The sequence below is a fragment of the Lutra lutra genome, chromosome 7 (assembly GCF_902655055.1).
Source record: "Lutra lutra chromosome 7, mLutLut1.2, whole genome shotgun sequence".
NCBI classification, from domain to species: domain Eukaryota; kingdom Metazoa; phylum Chordata; class Mammalia; order Carnivora; family Mustelidae; genus Lutra; species Lutra lutra.
The window spans coordinates 84,772,078-84,795,420 of record NC_062284.1 but is presented as its reverse complement, the minus strand read 5'-3'; the positions used below and the strand labels follow the sequence as shown (position 1 = coordinate 84,795,420).

The 23,343-nt window shown below is 40.5% G+C and overlaps 1 protein-coding gene across 1 annotated transcript in view; it reads right to left on the bottom strand.

Annotated features, from left to right (window-relative positions):
- Positions 1-3,684: 3,684 nt before the first annotated feature.
- Positions 3,685-23,343, bottom strand: part of PRORP (protein only RNase P catalytic subunit) — a 142,176-nt gene continuing 122,517 nt past the window's right edge. Inside the window, exons 6-8 of the mRNA XM_047736503.1 lie at positions 8,736-8,884; positions 5,307-5,502; positions 3,685-4,010 (exon numbers count right to left, since the gene is read on the bottom strand). Coding sequence (XP_047592459.1) covers positions 3,879-4,010; positions 5,307-5,502; positions 8,736-8,884 — 477 coding nt within the window. The 3' untranslated portion in view covers positions 3,685-3,878. The remainder of the gene's footprint in view (positions 4,011-5,306; positions 5,503-8,735; positions 8,885-23,343) is intronic.

The window sequence follows — 23,343 nt, the reverse complement described above, 5'->3', positions numbered from 1 at the left end:
ATTTCACCTCAGTGGTCTATATTCCTATATTCCCAGTCATTCCCACAAGGGTGCCTTTAGATGTTTTTCACTCTAGGAATTCCAGATTACTGAACGATGGCTGAAATACCAGATTTGAACTCCATTTACCTTTGCCCTCAATTACCCTGATCATATTAATTTTTAGCCAATGAATGTAAGACTCAGCATGACGGACCAGAATTCAGGTGCCCATATAACACACTCTTCCTTTCCATTCCCGCTTTAGAATGAAAGTATTAGCGAAAAAAGAAATCTAACATGAACATATATGATGCATTTTATGGTGTATCAGGGCCATTTTTAAAAAAGTGAAACCTGTTAAAGGACCAAAGAGCAAGTCATTCTACTGAAGTGCAAACCTGAAGACAAAAATTAATTTGACGTGAAGAACAAGACACCAGAGGTGAGGTAGTGCCAACGTAAGTCCTGAGAGAATCATTAACTCAGGCTTCCCATTTGAGATCTTCTTGTTTTGGGGTCTAGAGAATAGGAGTAAGGAAAAGAGACTGTAAATTCAGGAGCATGTCAGAGGGAAGCACAAAGCACTCAGAAGCAGTTTTCAGTGGCAGAGTCAATGCCCTTTCAAAGCCTTCATTTGTTCATAGCTGACTTAAATGATATCAATCCAGAGCACAACTTTCTTTTTCTTCTTCTCCTTTTTTTTTTTTTTTTTTTGAGAGCACAACTTTCAAAAGAATTCCTCTTCCCATTGTCTCGGACCTTGCTTGACATGTAGCTTTTTCTTTTCCACTCAGGTGATCAGAACACAAAGGGCAGCCTAAGTGTTTAGTACCAGCTGCCTTCCTTCCTTCAGATCTCTGCATTCACCAGGGTCCTGTGTCAGTGTGATTTACCCTGAACAGTCCTAGAATTGCCCTACTCCTGGACAAAGAACAGATGTACCTCAATTCCGGTCAACCAGAAATTAGGACTTTATTTTTTTTAAATCTTTATTCTTTAGTTATCTCTACACCTAATGTGGGGCTTGAATTCACGACCCCGAGATCAAGAGTCACATCTTTTGACTGAGCCAGCCAGGAGCCCCAGGGTTTGTTTGTGTGTATGTATGTATTTAAGATTTATGTATTTGAGAGAGAGAGCACAAGGGGGAAGGGCAGAGGAAGAGGGAGAGAGATCTCAAGCAGCCCCTTGCTGAACAGGGCTCCATCTCAGGATCTCAGGATCACAATCTGAGCCGAAACCAAGTAAGAGGCTTAACCAACTGTGCTTCCCAGAGTTTTATTGAACAGTATTAAAGCGTTAAGAAATAATGTAATTTCCCTACCCAATTTTCTACACTGATGAGCCATTTTACAGATGTGGACCCTTTAAAGAGGTACTCCCTTGTTTCTTTGCTCTCAATCTGTCCCCTTTCTTTTATGTGGCTAACAGAGTTCCTGAATCTAAATACTGGGTACTCTACCATTCAGTGTGTCTGAGTTTTTATGAACTACTCTAGCCTAAATCAGTATGAAGAAGAATGGGTATTTGGGTGGGAATCAGGGAAGGTGGGTTATGGTTGAAACCTAACTAGCTGTGGGTCTCCTCCCCTAACTAGCCCTCCATCTTTCTGGGTCTGTCTTTCCTCTATAAAATGCTACCGATGGATTTTATGGTCTTCGAGGATCACTCCTACTTTTAACATTCCAGGATTCCTTTTGTATCCTCCCCCATTCTCCACGTGCTTCTTATGAGGGCTTTGCATTAGTCTTCTAGAGAAGCTTAGTTAACAAATGCTTTCTTCTTTTAAAAAATTTTCCTAAAACTAGGATAGTTCCTTTAGAAAAAGTTTAATTCTCTGAAAGCACAGCTTTCTAAGTATGCAGTCTGTGAAATGTAGAAGATAACCAGATTGGATTAAGAGAACTTTCTGACCTTTAGCATCTTCAGTATTATCAATTTATTAAGCACTTCCCTGGAGAGCTATTTTGTCTAGGTGCGCAGCAGTGTAGGATCCAGTAAATGGATAAGGAGATGAAACATCCCCTCCTGGGTTTTTCCTGGATAGTCTCTCTATGCATACTACATGCTCTACTTAACAATTGTGTATATGGCTTTATGTAAATGAGGTAATTTACTTGTTTATTTCATGTAAATAATTCTTTTTAAAAAAGATTCATCTATTAGGGCACTGGGTGACTCAGTTGGTTAACTGTCTGTCTGCCTTCGGCTCAGGTCATTGTTCCCACGGTCCTGGGATCGAGCCCCACATCAGACTCCCTGCTCAGGGAAGAGTCTTCTTCTCCTTCTCCCTCTGCTGCTTTCCCTGCTTCTGCTCTGTCACTCTCTCTCTCTCTTTCTCTCAAATAAAATCTTAAGAAAAAATTTATCTATTTATAGAGCTCTAAAGAGACAGAGTATGTGCAAGCAAGTAGGGAGGAGAGGCAGAATCTTCAAGCAGACTCCCTGCTGAGTGAGGAGTCAGACACAGGGCTCAATCCCATGACCCAGGAGATCATGACCTGAACCCAAACCAAGAGCCAGAAGCTCAACCGACTGAGCCACCCAGGCATCCCTAGATAATTATCTTTTTTTTTTTTTGAAAAAAAAAAAAAAAAAAAATTTTTTAAGATTTTATTTATTTATTTGACAGAGAGAGAGATCACAAGTAGGCAGAGAGGCAGGCAGAGAGAGAAGAGGAAGCAGGCTCCCTGCCAAGCAGAGAGCCCAACGCGGGACTCGATCCCAGGACCCTGAGACCATGACCTAGCCAAAGGCAGAGGCTTAACCCTCTGAGCCACCCAGGCGCCTGATAATTATCTTTTTAATGTTAACATTTTTTGACATATTGACGTAAATGCATCCACTTTAAGTATTTAGTGTGATAAATTTTGACTAATATACACATACATCTAAGTTAGCATCATCCAGATCAATATATAGAACTTTCTATCACCCTCCAGAAAGTTCTCTCATGCCCTTGCCTCAGAAAACTACTATTGTGATTTTTATCATCACAGATTGGTTTGGCCTATTCCTGAATATTAAACCATACAGTAAATATGTATGACTGAGTAAAGAACATAAAGTATTGGGACATGAATATTTCCAGTTAAAATCAAGGTTCAGTGAGGTGTAAGCTGGCGGGCAAGTAGGTAAAACAGAGGCAAATATGAAAAGTTATGACTTGTTAAACTAAGTCAAACTTGATTAAATGAAAAAAAAAAATCTGCATCCTTTAAAAGCTCTCATATGCTGAGCAATGGAGCTAATAGTGTTCACAAAACAATGAACTAATCTGAAAAAGGCATTATAGAATGAAGAGCAAATGACCAGAGGCTAAAGAGAACAAACTGCTCCTTTTCCTCCAACCCAAATCATTGGGTGGTAAGTAAAAGTTGCCAATAAGCTTCTGATATCTTGGCCAGTTTATCACAGAGGACATTAAGTGATTCAGTGTGAGTAGGAGACAATCTGTACAGGATGAGATAATATCAGAAATGGGAGAAGGGGTTTAGAAACAATATGAGCAGCCTAGGCCTCGATGCATCGATTCTGCTGCTGGGGGACCTGAAAGGTGAGGTGAGGAGTAGCAAAATGGATATGGGAAGCACTTGTTGCCCAGGTTAAGTGGGGTAGCTGGCCCACCAGGAGAAATGTACGCTTCATTCTGCCTTGAGTTCCCCAAGTATGGATTAAGTCTCCAAAAACAAATGCAACTGGTTATGAAAAGATATTATGTTTTATTTAATCCAAAAAAAGTCAATTTGTTGACATGCAAACCAATGAGACCAAACAGGACAAAGTGGCTCATGCCACTTTGCATGCAGGAGCACTGCTCTGAACAAGCATCGACCGAAGAGCTCTGATGCCAACCAGAGGGCACCCACACACTAGTTCAGCATGGGATAGAGTCTTTATGTCTTACGGTGAAGGCAAAGCCATTTGGTTGGCACTTCATAGGAGTATCTTTCCACAGTGTCTTCATCATATGGTATGTGCCATGAGTCTCCAGTTGTTTGCACCACTGTGTTATAACTGGGGATATGCTGTTGAATTTAAAAGGGAACCAAACATTGAGAACAACACTGAGGGGTTACCTGGCCATTTCCCTTTCTTTTCTGACAACTTCTCGTTTGCTTCAGGATTATTCTCTCTTACTTAACAATGGATTTTCAAAGAGCAACTAGCTCTATGAAGATGAACCCTAGTATTAGGGGTTCCTTTTTTGGGGGTGGGTCATTTTTGAGGTTAAAGATTCTCTGTAGGAGTATTATTACATTTATAGGCGATAGTATCCCTTTACTTGCCTTTATCAGTTTTCCATGTGAGAGAAAAATTTCATATACTCAAACGTAGAGAAATGGTATGATGAACTCCCAGGTACCACCCAGCTTCAACCATTATCAACACATGGCTAAATTTATTTCATCCATACCACCCCCGAAGATTACTGTGAAGCAAATCTCAGATATTGTATCACTTCTTCTGTAATAGTCAATATGTACCTTTAAAAGATAAGATCCATTTTATAAATATAAGTTCAATACTATTATTACACTTAAGAGTTAATTCCTTTTCATCAGATATCTACTAGTCACATTTCCCCAATTATTACATGTGCATACATATATTTTACAGTTGATTTTTTGAACAGTTGAAATTAGATTATTACATTGCAACTGAATTATCTCTTAATTTTAAATAGAGCTTCACTTTTCATCTCTATTCTTGTAATTTTTTGTTGTTGAGAAAACCAAGCCAGTCATCCTGTATCATTTCCTACAGTCTTATTTGTATAGATCTTTTGTTTTGTATGTTTTTTGACCACTGGACCACATTTATCATTTACTAGTGTATTTTTCTATAATACCTCGCCTTTGGATTTTTTCCCTTCACTTTCACCCAGAGACATTCCTTAAATTTGCAGGAATCTAAACTAGAATCAAAGGAGAACTCAGCTGAGACCATGTTGCAGAAGTGGATTAACAGGTAAAAGGAGTTGCTTAGCAGAAATATGATGAAGCATAAAGGATAAGGAAGGTTCAGCTACTGCAAATATCAGGAAAATAAAAAACATGTATGAAAATAAAAAACAAGTTATAATCAGTGACATAATTGAAGTCACAACTGATGACACTGCAGATGTTTTCACTATGTCAGTTAATGTGGGGCTGGTCTATGAAAACTTTTGCCCTGGCCAACTTTCTGTTTCCAGGAACTGGCTAATTCCAAGTATCAACCTACAGCTGAGAAAAATCAAGCAATTAAAACCTCCAATGAGTCACAACATTCTTTGACTATACCACCCTCTGTTGACATTATATGGAGAACAGATAACATACCTGAAAGGTTATTTTTGATCTTGTAAGCCTATTAATAATTGCTAGCTGATGTCCCTGCTGCCACTTGAAGAAGAGGCGCTGGGTCTTGGCATCACGCAGACAGGCCTTGTGGTCCCGCATCAGATCTTTTGTGATGAACTTGCAGTGGTTCCCCGAGTGCAGTGTGGCATACAGAAGGAATGGATCATCCTCTGAGCTGAGCCAGGCAGGAGAAAGAAGACAATCAAGCACAGCCCCAGGGAGGCAGAGGATACCATTCTTAACCATGATTCTTACTTCTTATTCTGCTTTCCTCAGAGGTGCTCTGCATTTTTTTTTTTTTAAGATCTTATTTAGTTATTTATATGAGAGACAGAGAGTGAGTGCACAAACTGGATGGGGGCAGAGGGAGAGGGACAAGCAAACTCCCTGATGAGCAGGAAACACCCCTTACCCCCTGCAAAGGAGGAGCCCAGGAACCTGGGATCATGATCTGAGCTGAAGGCAGATGCTTAACCCATTGAGCCACCCAGGTATCCTAGTGCTCTTATTCTTAAGTGACATGATCCCAGTGATGCTTATAAACCAACCACCTCCAAGTGTTTTGTTAGTAGAAAGCACTATCTAGAACAAAAAATGGAAAGCTAAGGGGAAGGGAATGCAAATGCTCAACTTGGCTCAATTGGGCTCTTCCACTAAAATGGGAAATTCTAACAATAATTCTCTCTTCACATTCAAAACTTTGTTCTCAGGGTGCCCCGGGTGTTGTGCCCATTTGCCTTAGCCACCACAGAGCACGCCCTTACTTCCTTTCCCTTTCCTCACTCAAATGCAAAAAATGTTCATAATATTAATAGGGCAGGATGACACTTCCCTGCAGCAAAGCTACCAAAAATAATGGGCTGCCTTAAAGCTAAAACTGGTATCTCAAAGCAGCTTCTGGGAAGTCACCCAGATCCACACCCGAAGGAGATGCCTTGAGAAGAGACAGTGACTCAGAGTCTCCAACGGACCCTTAAGCTCAGCACTTAGCACTGGAGGAGGTGCGCTGTGAGAACAGCAGGGGCTGCCTTGGCTCAGGAGACTCGGACTGCGGCACGGGCTAGGTCTTATGCCTTGATCCAAATGACCCAAAGTGGGACCATTTGATGTTTATTTTATAACAAACTATTTAAAATGGAACGATAAATGACTGGAATCTCTCTGCCTTAAAAATCTCTAGGAAAAAGAGAGAGGAAGAGAAAAAAAGAAAAAAATGCAGGGGGTTATACGGGACGAGATGAGAAAAATGATGGTAATCGTTGGAGCTGGGTGACAGTTACATGGGGATTCACTATACTGTTCTCTGGAGCGTATGTCTGAAAAGACTTCTTTGGTACGTTAATGGAAAACAGAATTAAGGTTAAAAACTTAAATATTCAAATCCAAACCACAGAAAGTCACTTGAAAGGACACAATAAATACAAGTCCCAAGCCAGGCATGAGACCAATTTCCATCAAGCTCCTTGGTTTTACCACTGCATTTATCCAATTCCTCCATCTAAGAAAAAGAATAGTGATGATAACAGCACTACAAATATGATTCATGTACTTGGTGCCCTGCCACAGTTTTATATGTATCATTTACAGGTATTCTCTCATTTAATCTTCACGATAACCCTGTAGGGGTTACATATGGGGAAGACCCAGAGATGGGAAGCACGTTCCCGGATGGGAGGTGGCAGGGCCATGCTCTGAAACTGGGCAGACCAATTAAAGCCTGTGCTCCTCGTGTCTGCCCACTGTTACCTAAAGCGAGGGTGTGAAGGGCGTTATTGTTGTCTTCTGCTCTTGGGAGACAGAGAAGCAACCCTTTCCGTGAGTATGGAAAAGGACTTAGCTAAAGATAAAAGGGATTGGGGGTGCCTGGGTGGCTCAGTGGGTTAAGCCTCTGCCTTCAGCTCAGGTCATAATCTCAGGGTTCTGGGATCGAGTCCTGCATCGGGCTCTCTGCTCGGAAGGGAGCCTGCTTCCTCCTCTCTCTCTCTCTGTTTGCCTCTCTGCCTACTTGTGATCTCTCTCTCTGTCAAAAAAATAAAACCTCAAAAAAAAAAAAAGATAAAAGGGATCGGTTTGGGATCTGAATGAGGGCTTAGCCTTCTGCTCCATGTACTGGGAGCCATTTTATCCTTTTAGGAACATAGAATCTGGGGAATACTGACAAACCCTGAAGCTATCACATTCAGCATAATGAAACCTGAAATCAGCTGAGGGATACACATTATCCATGCAAGGTTAGAAATAAACTTTTGTCACCACATAAATCAGATGTAAAACTATGTGCATTTTATTTTTTTTTAGAGATTTTATTTATTTATTTGACAGAGATCATAAGTGGCAGAGGGTCAGGCAGAGAGAGAGGAGGAAGCAGGCTCCCCACTGAGCAGAGAGCCCGATGCGGGGCTCGATCCCAGGACCCTGGGATCATGACCTGAGCTGAAGGCAGAGGCTTTAACCCACTGAGCCACCCAGGTGCCCCAAAACTATGTGCATTTTAAAACTTTACATGTACTGTTGAGGATCTGTGCCCCTCCGGAGTTGATGCTTTCTTCTTTATGGACACTGTACCATTTTGTCACTGATCTTATTTAACATGTTCCTTTGGCTTCCTGAGACACTGTCGCTCATGGCAGCATTCCCTTTATAGTTAGAATAAATCCACGTTCTCTGCTTGCCTACCAGAGCCCACAAGGTCTTCTGTACTGTGGTCCCTGCCTTTTCCCTGACCTTGGAACCTACCACTTTTCTTCCCGCTGCTACAGCTCATCTGCACTGGTCTGTTTGCTGTCTTCCAACATGCCAAACACACTCCTGGCTCCCTGGCTTTTTGAACACCTGCTGTTTCCTCTGCTTGGTATGTTCTTCCATCCACCCTCCTATTTTCTCAAATGACTCCCTCTCTTTGTATCTGTCCTCTCCCAAAGGCTATTCCTGACCACCCCATCCACTACCCTCTGACCCACCCCTTACCTCATCCTTTCTTACCTATTTATTCTGCTATACTGTTTTCTTAGCATTGATCACTGCCTGGAATTACAACACCTTTTTATTTGTTTACCTGTTTATGTTAAGTCCCAAGAAGGGGCAGGGACTTCGTGAACAACTGCTGTTTTCTAAGAACACTGAAGGTGCTCATTTATATAAAATATCTGTTGAATGATCTATGTAGGACCTTATAGCATGCTTTCTGTGTACTCCTCTTACTTCTGACTCTATCTTCCTCCTAGTTCTCCTTTATCCTGATTTCCTCATCTATTTAAATTTATCCTGCTATAGGAAGTGTATTTTTGTAAGCTGCCTCAAATCTTTTTTTGGATTCATACGCATGTACTTTAAAAATGGTGAAAATAGGTAATTACCAAGTAGATGACTTGGGCCTAGGGTAATTCAACTAGTACCTTCAGTACTTACATGTTGTCAGCAAAGAAGCAGCTGGCTTGCTTCTGCACCTTCTTCATCTCATCCTTTCTCCACCTGGAGTGCTGTGTTAGCATGTGCTTTCGGCCCAGGACCAGCAGCTGCAGATTCTGCTTGGCTAGTTGGGAGACCACATCCAAGAGCTAGAAAACACAAAGCCAGTCAAGGGAAGACTCTCAAAGTGGAGTAGATCCCCCAGCTGCTAGTCTCAATGGTAAAACACTCTTTTCTGGTAAGGGGTGAAAAAATGTTCCTTAAAATTATTTTCCATCTTTGTAAGCCTGAAAAAAAGGTTTCCTTATTACAAATAAATGTCTACCACCTGCCTACTAGTCAGGCTACATTTCACTGGGTCTAGGGGGCATTTTTAAGCAGAGACAGGATGAGTTTTTTTTCAAGTGTGTTCCAGAGAGTCCACTGGGATAGACAGAGGGAGGTTCAAGGAGGATGTGTTTTAGTCCCCACCCTGTTTCAACCAAAACATCTCAGCTTTTGTATATTTATATATCATATTCTGTATAAGTTTCCACTTGAATAAAGGGTTCTCTCTCTCTCTCTTTTTTTTTTTTACAGTTTGTATATGCCTGGACTAGATTGTGTCTTTTCAGCCAACTTTTCTATGTCATGATTCTGGTGAGACTGCTACCTTTCACTGAAATCCTTTTTTTCCACTCAAAGATCAGTCAATTTCTATTCTCTAGCTCCTTTTCAGTGAATTTACTCCCATTTTCTCTACTTCCCACCCATCTTGTGTGCGCATGACTGCCTCTCAAAAGTCTGGATTTTTAGCAAATCTAGTAACTTGGTAAGCTTGCTTACATCCAATCTTTCATAAGAAGTCCTTAGATTACTTTTATTTACAACTTACTAAACTAAGCTATAAATGGATATTACTAAGTAAAATAAAAGTTAATGAAAAAGTAAGTTATTAATATTGTATCAGAAATACAGAAGTTCTTCATAACAGTTTCTGAGCCTATGAAAATCAGGAACTGAAAGTCACTGAAGAAATCATTAATATTCTTGAGTCTTGGTTGGAAAAGGCACTGATTTTATTATTATTATTTTTAAAGGATTTTATTTATTTATGTGACAGAGAGATCTGTCTCTCTGTCAAGCAGGAGTAGCGGCAAAGGGAAAGGGAGAAGCAGGCTCCCCACTCAGAAGGGAGCCTGATGTGGGGCTCTATCCTCAGACTCGGGGAACATGACCTGAGCTGAAGGCAGACGATTAACCGACTAAGCCACCCAGGCATCCGTAAAAAGCACTGATTTTAATCCAGCTTCCCTTAACTCTTAACTTCTTCTCAAGCTTTTTAGGATATTATTTAAAATTCTTTAATCAATAAAACTTCATTCATTTATTTGGTCAGTTGTCAAATATTGCTTTAACACAAATTATATATAATATCTGTGTAGACTCTCTAAGAGTTTAAGAATGAATTTAGTTAGGGTCAAATTTTTTTTTTTTAAGATTTTATTTATTTATTTGACAGACAGAGATCACAAGTAGGCAGAGAGGCAGGCAGAGAGAGAGGAAGGGAAGCAGGCTCCCAGCTGAGCAGAGAGCCCGATGTGGGACTCGATCCAGGTCCCTGGATCATGACCCAAGCTGAAGGCAGCGGCTTAACCCACTGAGCCACCCAGGCGCCCCTGGTCAAATTTTTAATATTACTGTTTGATGCTTTGGATTTATATCACCTATCCTACTCCATAACTAATCTTATTATTTTAGGAAACTGCAGTTGGTTTTATTATCCCTAATTATTAGTTCTAGAATTAAGACAGAGTGGACACAACTTGCCCAATGAATGTGTGCTAATACTTAAGCAGAAAAGTATATCAAGACCAGTGTAAGGCCTCTAAAGCCAAAGCTTTATAACCTGTAATACAGAATTCCTCCCTTCAAAGGTAGGAATAGTGGCTTCTATGTTCATTCAACAGTTGTTTCCCAGGTCTCTCTATGTATAAGGCACATGGTAGGTATCTCAGCCTACAAAATTTTGAAAGACCTGGTCCCTAGGGCACCTGGGTGGCTCAGTTGGGTAAGAGTCTGCCTTCAGTTCAGGTCATGATCCCGGGGGTCCTAGGATAGAGCCCTACATCAGGCTCCCTGCTCAGTGGGAAATCTGGTTCCCCCTCTGTCTCTGCTCACCAGTCCCCTTGCTCTCTCTCTCTCTCACATAAATAAAATCTAAAAAAAAAAAAAAGACCTGGTCCCTGTCTTTAGCGAGCCTATTAAGGCTAGGAAAATATATATGCTGAATCTACATTTGTTAGATGGTTAATAAATATTTTCTGCTTAGCTGACGAATATACTCAACATCTATTTTTATCTATCATAAAAGTTGCTCATTATCAAAACTTAAAAAATACAGACCAGAAGAAAGACAAAGTAGCAACCACTCATACCCTACCACCTGAAGACTGTTAACATGTATCTACCAGTGGAATAACCATACATTTTCATATAATCTTTAAGCCATCATCTAAAAAGTTAGGCTAGGGCGCCTGGGTGGCTGCCTTCAGCTCGGGTCATTGATCCCGGGGTCCTGGGTTCGAGCCCCACATCGGGCTCACTGCTCGGCGGGAACCCTGCTTCTCCCTCTCCCACTCCCACTGCTTGTCTGCTTGTGTTCCTTCTCTCTCTGTGTCTCTCTCTGTCAAATAAATAAATAATATTTAAAAAAATAAATTAAAAAATAAAAAGGCTAGTAATCAAAAGCAAACATCTATACTGTAAGGAAGTTTGGCTCTCTGATTCAAATACCTCAAAAGACATTGAGAGAGGTGCATCTCCTTCAGAATGCACATATAACATTCTTTCTTTCTTTCTTTTTTTAAAGATTTTATTTATTTGAGAGAGAGAGAGCATGAGGAGGGGGAGGGGGAGAGGCAAAGAGTGAGAGAACATGGGAGGGACAAGCAGACTCCTGCTGAGTGCAGAGGTAGATGCAGGGCTCCATCCTAGATCCTAGAACCCTGAGATCATGATATAAGAGGAAGCCAGATGCTTAACTGCTTAGCTGAGTGAGCCACCCAGGCACCCCTATAATATTCCTTTCCTTTAGGATTATTTTCAGTGAGCCCAATTACAAAATGGCAACTTGATTCACTAAGAGGAATGACAATTACTTTTAAAATTTTCCATATGAATTCTCACCAAATTAAAGATAGGAAAAAAAAATTCAAACAATAACTTTTTTTTTTTTTTACTGATTGCTTAAATTTTCATGCAACCGGGAAGACGTGGCTTAAAGAAAAACACAGTTGGGTCTTCAGAGCCATATGCTGGTTTAGATAAACAGCCTTGAGTTTACTAATATTAAATTAAAAATAGGGCCCAGAGAAGAACAGAAAAGGATTAGCTTGAACTGCTCTGGGGCACCATCTTGTGGTTTAGAGGTCTCTACCAGCTCTCTATCTGAAACAATGCAAACAAAGGAGTGTAAGTGAAAGACACAGGAAAGAAAGATGTGTATACAGAATAGAGGTACTGGCCTGAAACTGTGTAAGAGTCTAGCTATGAGCAGTCTTCTTCTGGGGTAAATTCCAAGGCTGGATCTAGTGGGCTGGGTCAGAGTCAGAGGTATACTCAGAACAGTAAAGAAAAAGAAAATTTACCTTAATTCTACATTAGATGATCAAAAATAATAAAACTGGGAGGGAGTTCCACTTCTAGGAAGATGGGAGTAGATCTACTTTTTCCTACCTCTGCCACTAATTACAACAAAAACCCCTAGCCATTATACAAAACATACACAGAAAGACTTTGAAAGTTTGATGTTCCCCAAAATCAAAATGTTTCCAAACACATTTAAGATATAAAACACAGCGCAGGGGCGCCTGGCTGGCTCAGTCGGTGGAGCAGGCAACTCTTGATCTTGGGGTTGTCAATTTTAGCTCCATGTTGGCTGTGAAGATTGCTTAAAAATAAAATTTTAAAAATTACAGTATAAAATGAGATTTATGCCTATTTTCCCCATAAAGCAAAAAAAAAATTTTTTTGAGAAATTTAAAAAAAAGAAGACTGTGAAAGATAGAGAGAAAAAAGCAGACTGGCTAGGGAGCTGGGGGCATGATGAATGACATGGCAGTGTGTTCCCTGAATTTTCTTTTTGCCTCATATATCCTAGACTTGGAGCTAAAGAAGCCGGAAATCCAGAAATGTCCATGGGTACAGACAAAAAGAGCCCAACAAAGGCCCGTTTTTCTAGCCAAAGGACCAGGAAAGAGGCCATCTGGCAAGACAGAAAACTTGTTACAATGATGACACCAGCAGACTGATTGTGTGTGTGTGTGTGTGTGTATACATACATACATATAGTATCTGGAGCAGCCATGAAAAATGCTATACAAAGAGATACACTAAAAAAATACTATAGATTAAAAAATAAAATTAAAAAACCCACTATAAGTACATCAAAGTGGAATTCTATAAAAAATTCACATAGCCCATAGGAAGGCAAGAAAAATAAAACAAAAAATAAAATGGCAGGTATAAATCTTAACATTTGATTACTAACATGAAATATATTTTTTTAAGATTTTATTTATTTACTTGAGAGACAGAGAGAGCACAAGCAAGGGAAGAGGCAGAGGGAGAGGGAGAACCAAGCTCCCTGCTGAGCTGGGAGTCTGACGTGGGGCTCAATCCCAGGATGCGGAGATCATGACCTGAGCAAAAGGCAGAGACACTCACTCAACCACCCAACCCACCCAGGTGCCCCCAAATATAAAGGGTTTTAATATACCAATTAAAAGAGGCTGGTAGAGGCGCCTGGGTGGCTCAGTGGGTTAAGCCTCTGCCTTTAGCTTAGGTCATGATCCCAGGGTCCTGGGATCGAGCAACACATTGGGCTCTCTGCTCAGCGGGGAGCCTGCTTTCCCCATTCTCTCTGCCTGCTGTTCTGCCTACTTGTGATCCCTCTCTCTCTGTCAAATAAATAAATAAAATCTTAAAAAAAAAAAAAAAAGAGGCTGGTAGAGTGGGTTAAAAAACATGACCCAGCTAATATTATCTAAAAGAAACTCATTTCACATATATAAATATAGGCTGGTGGGAAGTTAAAAGATAGAATAAGTTAAATCTTAGGCAAACTATTGCAAACTATTCATCAAAGCAAAGCCAGAGTGGTTACATTAATATTAACAACAGAGCTGCAAAAATGTGAAAAGAAAGCTGATAGAATGTAAAGGTGAAATAGACAAATCCACAATTACAGCTGGAGACTTCAATACTCCTCTTTCAACAACTGGCAAATGACCTAGTCAGAAAATCAGCAAGCACATGGAAGAACAGAACAATACCAGCCATGTTCATGGATTGGAAGACTCTAGACAGTAAAAATGTCAATTCTCTCCAAATTGATATGTGGGTGTTTAAAGCAATTCCTATCAAAATTCCAGCAAGATTTTTTGGTAGATATATAGACAGGATTATTATAAACTTATATGGTAAGGCAAAGGAAGAAGAATAGCTAAACCAATTTTGAAAAAAAAAAAAGGGGGAAGAATCAGTCTACTTCATCTTAAGCCCTATTATAGAGCTAATGTAATCTAAATTCTGAGACATTGGTAGAGGGATGGGCACATAGATCAACAGAACAGAATAAATGACCCAGAAATAGACCCACACAAATATGCCAAGGAAAGATAAACTTTTTAACAAATTGTGCTGAAGCAATTGGACATCCACAAGTAAATAATAAACCTCTATTTAAATCTCATACCTTATATAAAAAATTCAATCAAAATGGACCATGGACTCAAATATTAAACAGCTGTAAAGTTTTAGGAAAAAAACCTAGGAGAAAAATCATCATGACAGGCTACACAGAGTTCTTAGACTTGGTATCTAGACACTGTCTATAAAAGGAAAAATTGATAAATTGGACTTTATCAAAATTAAAACTTGTTTATGAAAGGCCCTATTAAAAAGATGAAAAAGACAAGTTACAGACTGGAAGATAATACTTGTAAACCACATACTCAACAAAGCAGTTTCTAGAACACATAAAGAACTCTCAAAACTCAACAGCTAAAAAAAAGCAAACTATCCAAATAAAACATGAACAAAGTCCTTTTGGGGCACCTGGCTGGCTCAGTTGGCAGAGAATGTGAATCTTGATCTTGGGATCGTGAATTCCAGCTCCACAATGGGGGTGAAGTTTAGTTAAAAACAAAACAAAACAAAACAAAACAATGCCTAACACCTTGCACTAAAGAAGACATACATGATATACAAGCATATAAAAAAATATCCAACATTATTAGCCATCAGGGAAATGCAAACTATAACCCAATGAGGTATCACCACACGTCTATCAGAATGGCTAAAAAAATAGTAATAACACCAAATGCTGAAATACTGAATCATTCGTATATCACTGGTGGGAATTTAAAATGGTACAGCCACTCCAGAAAACAGTTTGGCAGTTTCTTGTAAAACTAAATATGCAACTACCACACGATTGAGTTATTGTATTTCTGAGCATTTATCCCAGAGAAATGAAGACTATATTCACATAAAAACTTGTGCTCAAATGTTTAACTAGTTATGTTTATTCATAATAGCCAAAATCTGGAAATAATCCAGATGTCCTTCAATAGATGAAGAGTTAAACAAACTGGTACATCCAGATCACGGAATACTAAACAACGATAAAAAGGAACAAATTATTGATACCACAACAACCTGGATTGATGAGGTCAGGCAAGAAGTAGGTATGGCTGTAACAGGGAAACAGGAGGGATGTTGTGGTGATGGACATCGCTCTATCTTGACTGCATCAAGGTCAATATTCTGGTTGTGATAATACAGTTTGCCAAGATGCTATCATTGGAGGAAAGTAGGTAAAAGATACATGGAATCTCCGTGCACCATTTCTTACATCTGCAAATGAATCTATGATTATCTCAAAATAAAAAGTAAACAACAACAAAACAAAACAAAAAACAAAACCTCTAAAACCAAAACTGGGATTTCTGGGGCACCTGGGTGGCTCAGTTGTTAAACGGCTGCCTTTGACTGGGGTCATTATCCCAGGGTCCTGGATCGAGCCCTGCATCAGGCTCCCTGCTCAGCAGGAGCTGAGCTCCCTTTCCCACTCCCCCTGCTTGTGTTCCCTCTCTTGCTGTGTCTCTCTCTGTCTAATAAATAAATAAAATCTTTAAAAAAGAAAAAGTAAATTAAAAATAATAATTAAAAAAAACAACAACAACCCTGGGGCTTCTAAGGACAAAGAGGTATGTGACAAATATCCAATGTGTACCGGATAGACAAAAGAAGATATAAAATGCAATCCTCTCCTGAAACTATAAGCAGGAAATATATTTAGATGAGAACGATAAGGAAGAATTTTCTTGAGCTCGGGGCAGTCCTGACCACAGAAGCTGCAATCCACTCTGGATTGTTCTAACATGGGAAACCGTGAGATGGGAAGGATAGTTCTGGGCTTGTCTAAGGAGTCTAGAATCTGAGCCAAATAATAGAACAAACTAAATAGTATGGCTCCTTCTAGAGAATATCTAAAATTCCACATTGACTCCAGAACTTTCTGTGGGTACCTTAAGGCTATCCTGAGATTAGATCTCACATCTCTTCTCCGTGCCATTGCTCCTTAGGATGTCTAAAGGATAATTTTCCAAAAACCAGAAGAGTAAGAACAAATTTCAGACTAATATTTGATGCAAACATTTTCTGGTTTAGGCTTTCATTCTAACTTGGTTTATCTCCTGCAGGAACAAATAAAAGTTTTGTTTTGTTTTACTTGTAAGTGACACACTTATTTTTGGCATAAAATTGCTGAAAGGTAGTTCCTGAGCTTAGGGTAAAAATACATTTGGCAGGGCTATAGGTGTTAGAAATAACTGTAGGGATACTCAGGAAGTAGAAAAGCTGCCTGAAGGTGGTAGAGGCCAATGAGGGCAAGAGCTTTTCTGAGCAATCCTAGACAACAAGTGTAACTTCCTTTCCCTATTCTTAACTTTTTACCCCACCGCCTGCAGTCTCTGGCACTTCCAGGGTTGTGTGGACTGTAGATCTTCAAAAACTCTTAAGCCTTAATATCTGATGTCCACAGAAATTAGTTTTATGCCAGTTCTTCAGCAAGGTAACTATAATTAATATACCTTATATTAAGAATTCTCATTACCAGGGGTGCCTGGGTGGCTCAGTCATTAAGCATCTGCCTTCAGCTCAGTTCACGATCCCAGAGTCCCCCCAACTGGGCTCCCTGCTGGGTGGGAGGCCTGCTTCTCCCTCTCCCACTCCCCCTGCTTGTGTTCCCTCTCTAGCTGTCTCTCTCTGTCAAATAAATAAATGAATAAATAAAATCTTAAAAAAAAAAAAGAATTCTCATAATCAGATACTTTCTGGAAAAATTTTGGAAACAACCCAAATGCCTAGCAACAGATGGATAAACAAAATGTGTAAATGCATACAACAGAGTATTATTCAGCATTAAAAAGGAAAAAAAAATTCTGATACGTGCTACAACATGGATAAACCTAGAAGACATTATGTTAACATTATGTTAAGACATTAAGCCAGACATGACAGATATTATACAATTCCAGTTATATGATGTACCTAGAGTAGTCAAATTCATAGAGACAGAAAATATAATGGTTGCAAGGGGTAGGGGTCGGGGGATGAGATTATTTAATGGGTACAGAGTAACTAGAACTTAAGCAAAAACTAAAAAACACAAAAAAACTGGTTAACATAAATTTTGCACTATGTACATTTTTTTTCATTTTTTAAAATTTATTTTCAGCGTAACAGTATTCATTGTTTTTGCACCGCACCCAGTGCTCCATGCAATCCGTGCCCTCTCTAATAACCACCACCTGGTTCCCCCAACCTCCCACCCCCCGCCCCTTCAAACCCCTCAGATTGTTTTTCAGAGTCTATAGTCTGCCACAATAGAAGTTTTACTAATGAAATCTAAAAATACAAACAAAAGTAGGTAAAATAGTATAATGAACTGCTGGGGGGTCTGTCACCAGCTCCGATAACTATCAGCTGCAGGCCAGTCCAATTTCATCTGTCTCCCCACCCAGATTATTCTCCCTTTCAGATTATTTTGAAACAAATCCCAGACATCATATCATTTCATCTATAAATATGTCAGAACGTACATCTAAACATAAGGATCCTTAGAAAAAATAGGCACAATGTCATTATCATCCTAAAAAATTAACAATAATTCCTTAATATCAAATACACAGTGTGCATCTGAGTCATCATTTTTTTTAGTTTTCAAAAAATATGAGGATCTAAAAAGGCTCCATATATTGCAATTGCTTGATTGTAGTAAAGAAATGTGGTTGTTTGTCCTAACAGAATTTCCCACACTTAGATTTTGCTGACTACATCCCTATGGTATCGTGTAACATGTTCTCCGGTCCTCTGTTTTTCTTATAAATTGGTAGTTGGATCTAGAGACTTGATCAGATTCAGGGATTTTTTTTGGGTGTGCACTTACGTGTGTGCGCGCGCGCGCGCGTGTGCGTGTATGTGCTCATGCTTAAATCTGTGGCCTGATACAGTGAAAACTCCAGTTCATTCATTAACCATTAAAGAGCACTTCTCTGCCAATAGCAGGGGGTACTGGAGATATAGACAGAAACACACAGTTATCCCTAACCTCCAGGAGTTCGCGGTCGAATGACTGTAATATAATTTAACAAGTGCTAAGAGGGAGGACAAAGGATGAGCACTTAAATCACACTGGGGGTGGGGACGGCGGTCTGGGAAGTCTCCACAGAGGAAGCAACAGCTGAGGTTTCAGATGAATTATCTGGGCAAGGAATGGGAGTTTCCCAGGACAGGGAGTAGCATGTTGAAGGTGGAAGGTCTTTATAAGTACACTGAATTCGAGGAACTCCAAGATGTCAGATGCAATTCACGCAGAAGTGTGGGATGACAGTGAGAAATGCCAGAAAAAAGGCCGGAAATGAATATAGAAGTTAGATCACAAAGGTCCTTGTAAGCTGTGATAAGGAATCTTTTCCCACCTAAAGGCAATGGGGGTAAAGCAAAGGATTGAAAACAGGAGCATGAATGACTCCCAATTTAGAGAAATCAAAACTGTACACTGCAAGAAGGCTGAGCAAGGAGATCAAGTAGGGGGCCTCTGCGGTAATTGAAGAGATGAGAACGGAGGCTGGGGCAGTGAAGACAGAAAGAAGAGAGCCCTCTGAGAGTTAGTAGAGCAGAGCTGATCAGACTTAGTCATTGATTTCATGTGGGAAATGAGGAGAGAGAAAAACCAAGGAAGACTGGGACGACGGGACAAACGACGGTAGCAAGACAGGACCTATGAGAAGATAAGCTCACGATATGCCCAGGTTGGAGATATCCAGTGGGCAGCCAGTGACGGGACTCTACTATTTAGCAGAGGGCTCTGGGCTGGAGATAAAGATGTGGAGCCATTAAGAGTAGATGAGGTATCACAGGAAGGATACAGACTTACAAGGGAATAAAGCGGAGGATGAAACATGAGGAATATTCTTTTCTGAAGAGTAGAGTGAAGAGAAAGGAATTTAATGTAAACTGAGGAACAGCAAGAGATGAAAGGAAAACCAGGAGACGGAAGTCTCTCAGAAAGACTATAAAGGAGAGGATAAGTATCAGTGCTTACAGAGACACCAAAGCTCAGCCTGCAGCCTGGAGGAGTCATTTTGATGACACCACGGGGGCAGGAGTGAGATTTCAATTGGTTCCCTAAACTACATACGCTTATAGTTTGCTTTGTCCAGAGAGACTCTGTCTTAGAAGCATGGCTCTATTTTGCTTACCAAAAATATCAATCAATTCTGCTTTTTCATTTCAGAAACTGTGTCGTGTGTCCTCTTTGAAATTTCCAACTTCCAGAAGTTTCACTGTGAAGGGAGGAGGTGTTTGATATTGTTTTTTTTGTTTTGTTTTGTTTTTAAAGAGGGAAGAGACTTGACAATATTTATACTCTGATCAGAAAAAGTCAGCGGTAAGCTAGAAGCTGAAGATACAGGCATAGAGGGGATGACTGTTGGAACCAGTTTCCTGAGAAAACACGCAGAGAATCTAGAGAACAGGTGAGAGAGAGAACACCTCTAGCACAGAGATGGATTTGAGCAGAGATAAACTGGTTTGACTGTGCGGGGTGCGGGTGTGTGCGCGTGCGTGTGTGTGTGTGTGTGTGTGTGTGTGTAAACACGAGCTCGCTCCTCCTGACAGCTTCTGTTTTCTGTGTGTTGCAGGAGGTGAGTCATTGGCAGAGGGACGATGGTGGGGGGAGAGAGGGAGGCTTGAGGGCAGAGGCATGGAGGAGATACAGCTGGTGTGAGGATGGAAGTGGGAGCCCAGACGCCCAGAGCAAGCCAGTCAGCATAAAAACCCAGGAGAGGCCGGAAACCAGAAGTGCCTAAAGGCAGCAGGAGTGGGGACAGGTGGGAGGTTTTCAGCACTCAGCATCCTGGCTGAGGGAGAGGCCGGGTGAGTAAGTATTGTCCCTTGCTCCACATTCACGTTTGGTCAAAGGGCACTTTCAAGAGGAATCATAATCGAACCTGCAGTCATCTAATATCAGTCTCCTGATTTGCTACAGAAGATACCATTCCAAATTTACAGGATAGAATAGTATAGGATCTGTGGTCCAGGCCTGAGTCAGGAATTTCAAATTCCTGTTTCATTTATTTGTTCAGATTGCTTTATTTTTAAAATGTGAAATCAGGTGCCCTCTCACCCTCTCTACTCCACCACTATCCTTAATGGTATTATGAACGTTTCTCTCTCAAGTCATTCTCAACAAAAACACAAAATGTCATCACAGCCGCATACAATTCCTATATGAAAAGCTCATTGGAGAAAGGATCTCAAAACCATGTGGCTTTCAGGGCACTCAGTCTCTGGCAATGTGTCTTCCTTCTAATGACTTGGAAACAACCAGGGGCCAGTTTGATAAGGTGGCCCCGGGGAGGCTGCATGTTAGTGCTGAAGTATCTTTCCTTTCTCACCTACCTCTCGACCTTCAGCCCAGCCTCTCTCCTCTCAGTGTGGAGGAGTGGTGGGGGAATGGTGAGGAGAAGCTGTATTTACTTCTCTTAGCCTGACTGAAGGGCAGCCCCTAGCCCAATTCTATTCAGCTAGTTAGAGCCCGCTACCCAGTGGATAAGGCACCCAGTGTCATTCCCGGGCACCTTCTGATGCTGGCTGGTATTCGATGCATGAAATGGGAAGTTAAAAGATTCCTGCATTCAGCTGTGGACAGTTTTCTTTAAAGGATCTGATGTAGAAGGGGAGCTTGATTAAAGTAGAAATTGTTCCCACTGAAAATGGTCACCGGCTGTTACAGTGCAAACTGTGAAACAGGTGGGGTATTTGAGGAGGAAGGCATCATGGCACTTGGCCGGTCTAAGTTTGGAGGCCTCATTTTTCTCAGATAAAACCATATAAAGTGCTCACACCAAGGAAAATGTGAAGTGATTTTGTCTTTGACCTGTCTCCTCTTTATACGTACACACAGCTATAATGCAGCACCTGAGCTGTGAAAGGAAGCAGATCAATTTTAAATAGAATGTTAAGGGGTGCCTGTGTGGCTCCGTTGGTTAAGCATCTGCCTTTGGCTTAGGGATTGAGCCCAGCATCAGGCTCTCTGCTCAGCAGGGAGTCTGCCCCTCCCCGCCCAAGTGCATATGAACTCACCCTTTCAAAAAAATAATTAAAATCTTTTACAAAAATAGAATGTTGATGTTAAAGAGATTATTTTCCATTATCTGTATGTGGAGAGACTTAAAGTTCCATAAAAAAAAAAAAAAAGCCAGAAAGAAATTCTTAGAATAACCATGAACAGCCTGCATATAGCTCCAGCATAGAAGAATACCAATTCCTAATACCAGTTACATAGTTTTCTGGACACCAAGGCCAGGAAATAAACATTCACTTTTTATGCTATTGCTTCACTAAAGACAACCTCATGGTAACTTGGGGGTTGAACTGGGATGGATGGGGGGTGGAGGGTTCCTATTTGAATCTGGCTGGGTTTTAGGAGATATTAGATTTAAGTCAAAAGCAGACAAGAGAAAGCAAGAAAAGTAAACAAAGGTTCTTTGGATCCTTTTCTTTCATGTGCATTAATTTTGACAATTATTCCCCACAAAATTAATTAATTTTGACAATTTTAAGAACATAAAATCACTTTAGAGATGCAATGATTGATGAAACTCTATAGGAGCAATGTTCTCACAGACTCAGAAGACTATAAACACAATGTTTATAAATTGACACACTGTGCTCTCCACAAAGTTTGCAGCAGAAAAAACAATGCAAGTCATAACTTACACTACAACAATGGAGTTTTCTACTTGTTTCTGTGTTCCTAACATCTGCAGGTAAGCTCATAACCAGTTTCACTTCTCTTCTTTGTCTTTGTAACACTGTTCTCTTGAGCTAAGTTTCAGGAAAAGAATTCTTGCCCTAGAGATATCCTCAGGTGACTGTTATTCGACATTTTTCTATGTACCTCTGAAAATGCCACCACGGAAGAGTGCAGAAAACCCACCAAAGTTGTGGCTCAAGGCTTCTTGTCACATTTTCATTAGCCAACTACTTACTGGTGTGGTCTCGGCCTCAGTTCTACCTATGACAGCTGCTGCTGCTGCTTACAGAGAGAGAGACAGAGGGAGAAATCATCTTTACTTAAAGAAGATTTTTTTTTTCTTTAAAGATTTTATTTATTTATTTGACAGAGAGAGATCACAAGTATACGGAGAGGAAGGCAGAGAGAGAGAGAGAGGGAAGCAGGCTTCCTGCTGAGCAGAGAGCCCGATGTGGGACTCGATCCCAGGACCCTGAGATCATGACCTGAGCCGAAGGCAGCGGCTTAACCCACTAAGCCACCCAGGCGCCCCCTCATTCTTTACTTAAAGAAGATTAATGATATTTCATTGCTGGACCTGTTCAAGAGCTATATACCAGGTAAGGTCTAGATTAACACTTGATGAAAATAGGTGACTTAGAAGAAGATGAAAAAAGGAAATGTTTTAGAGAATCAGCAGAAGCTGGGGTGAGGTGAGGGAAGGAAACTTCTCTGGATGGTATTCCAGAAGTGGAAGCTTCAAAAGCCTTGTGGTGGAGTTTCAGAGAGGAGAGGCTGGGACTGAACCAGAGTCCTGCTCCCATCTCTGGGACCATGTACTCTGAACGCAGAAGATTTAAAACTTTAGTGACTGATTGACTCCATAAAGTTCTTCAAATCTCTTGGAAGGAAGTATGTACACAAAATACTATCACTTTATTATGATGTCATAAATGATCCCACTATATCACATTAGACTCACCATGTCCTATATCCTGCTTTCGTCAGTCTCTGGTATTTTGGGGAGATTTCAATGATCTCATGTTGTCTTTAGTCAATGAAACAATTCTACTGAGGAAGAGAAATGCCCTTCCTGACTTGGGAACATCCTGTCAAGTGTGGGATGTGTTTCCTGCGTACCGTGTCTCTCTGATGCCATTAGCACCCACACAGTTGTCCAGCCTTTTAGAGAATGATTAAATTGGCCAAGATGGATTTCCCCATCTAGCTGAGAGTCAGCGCTGTCTAGAAGACAGAAGA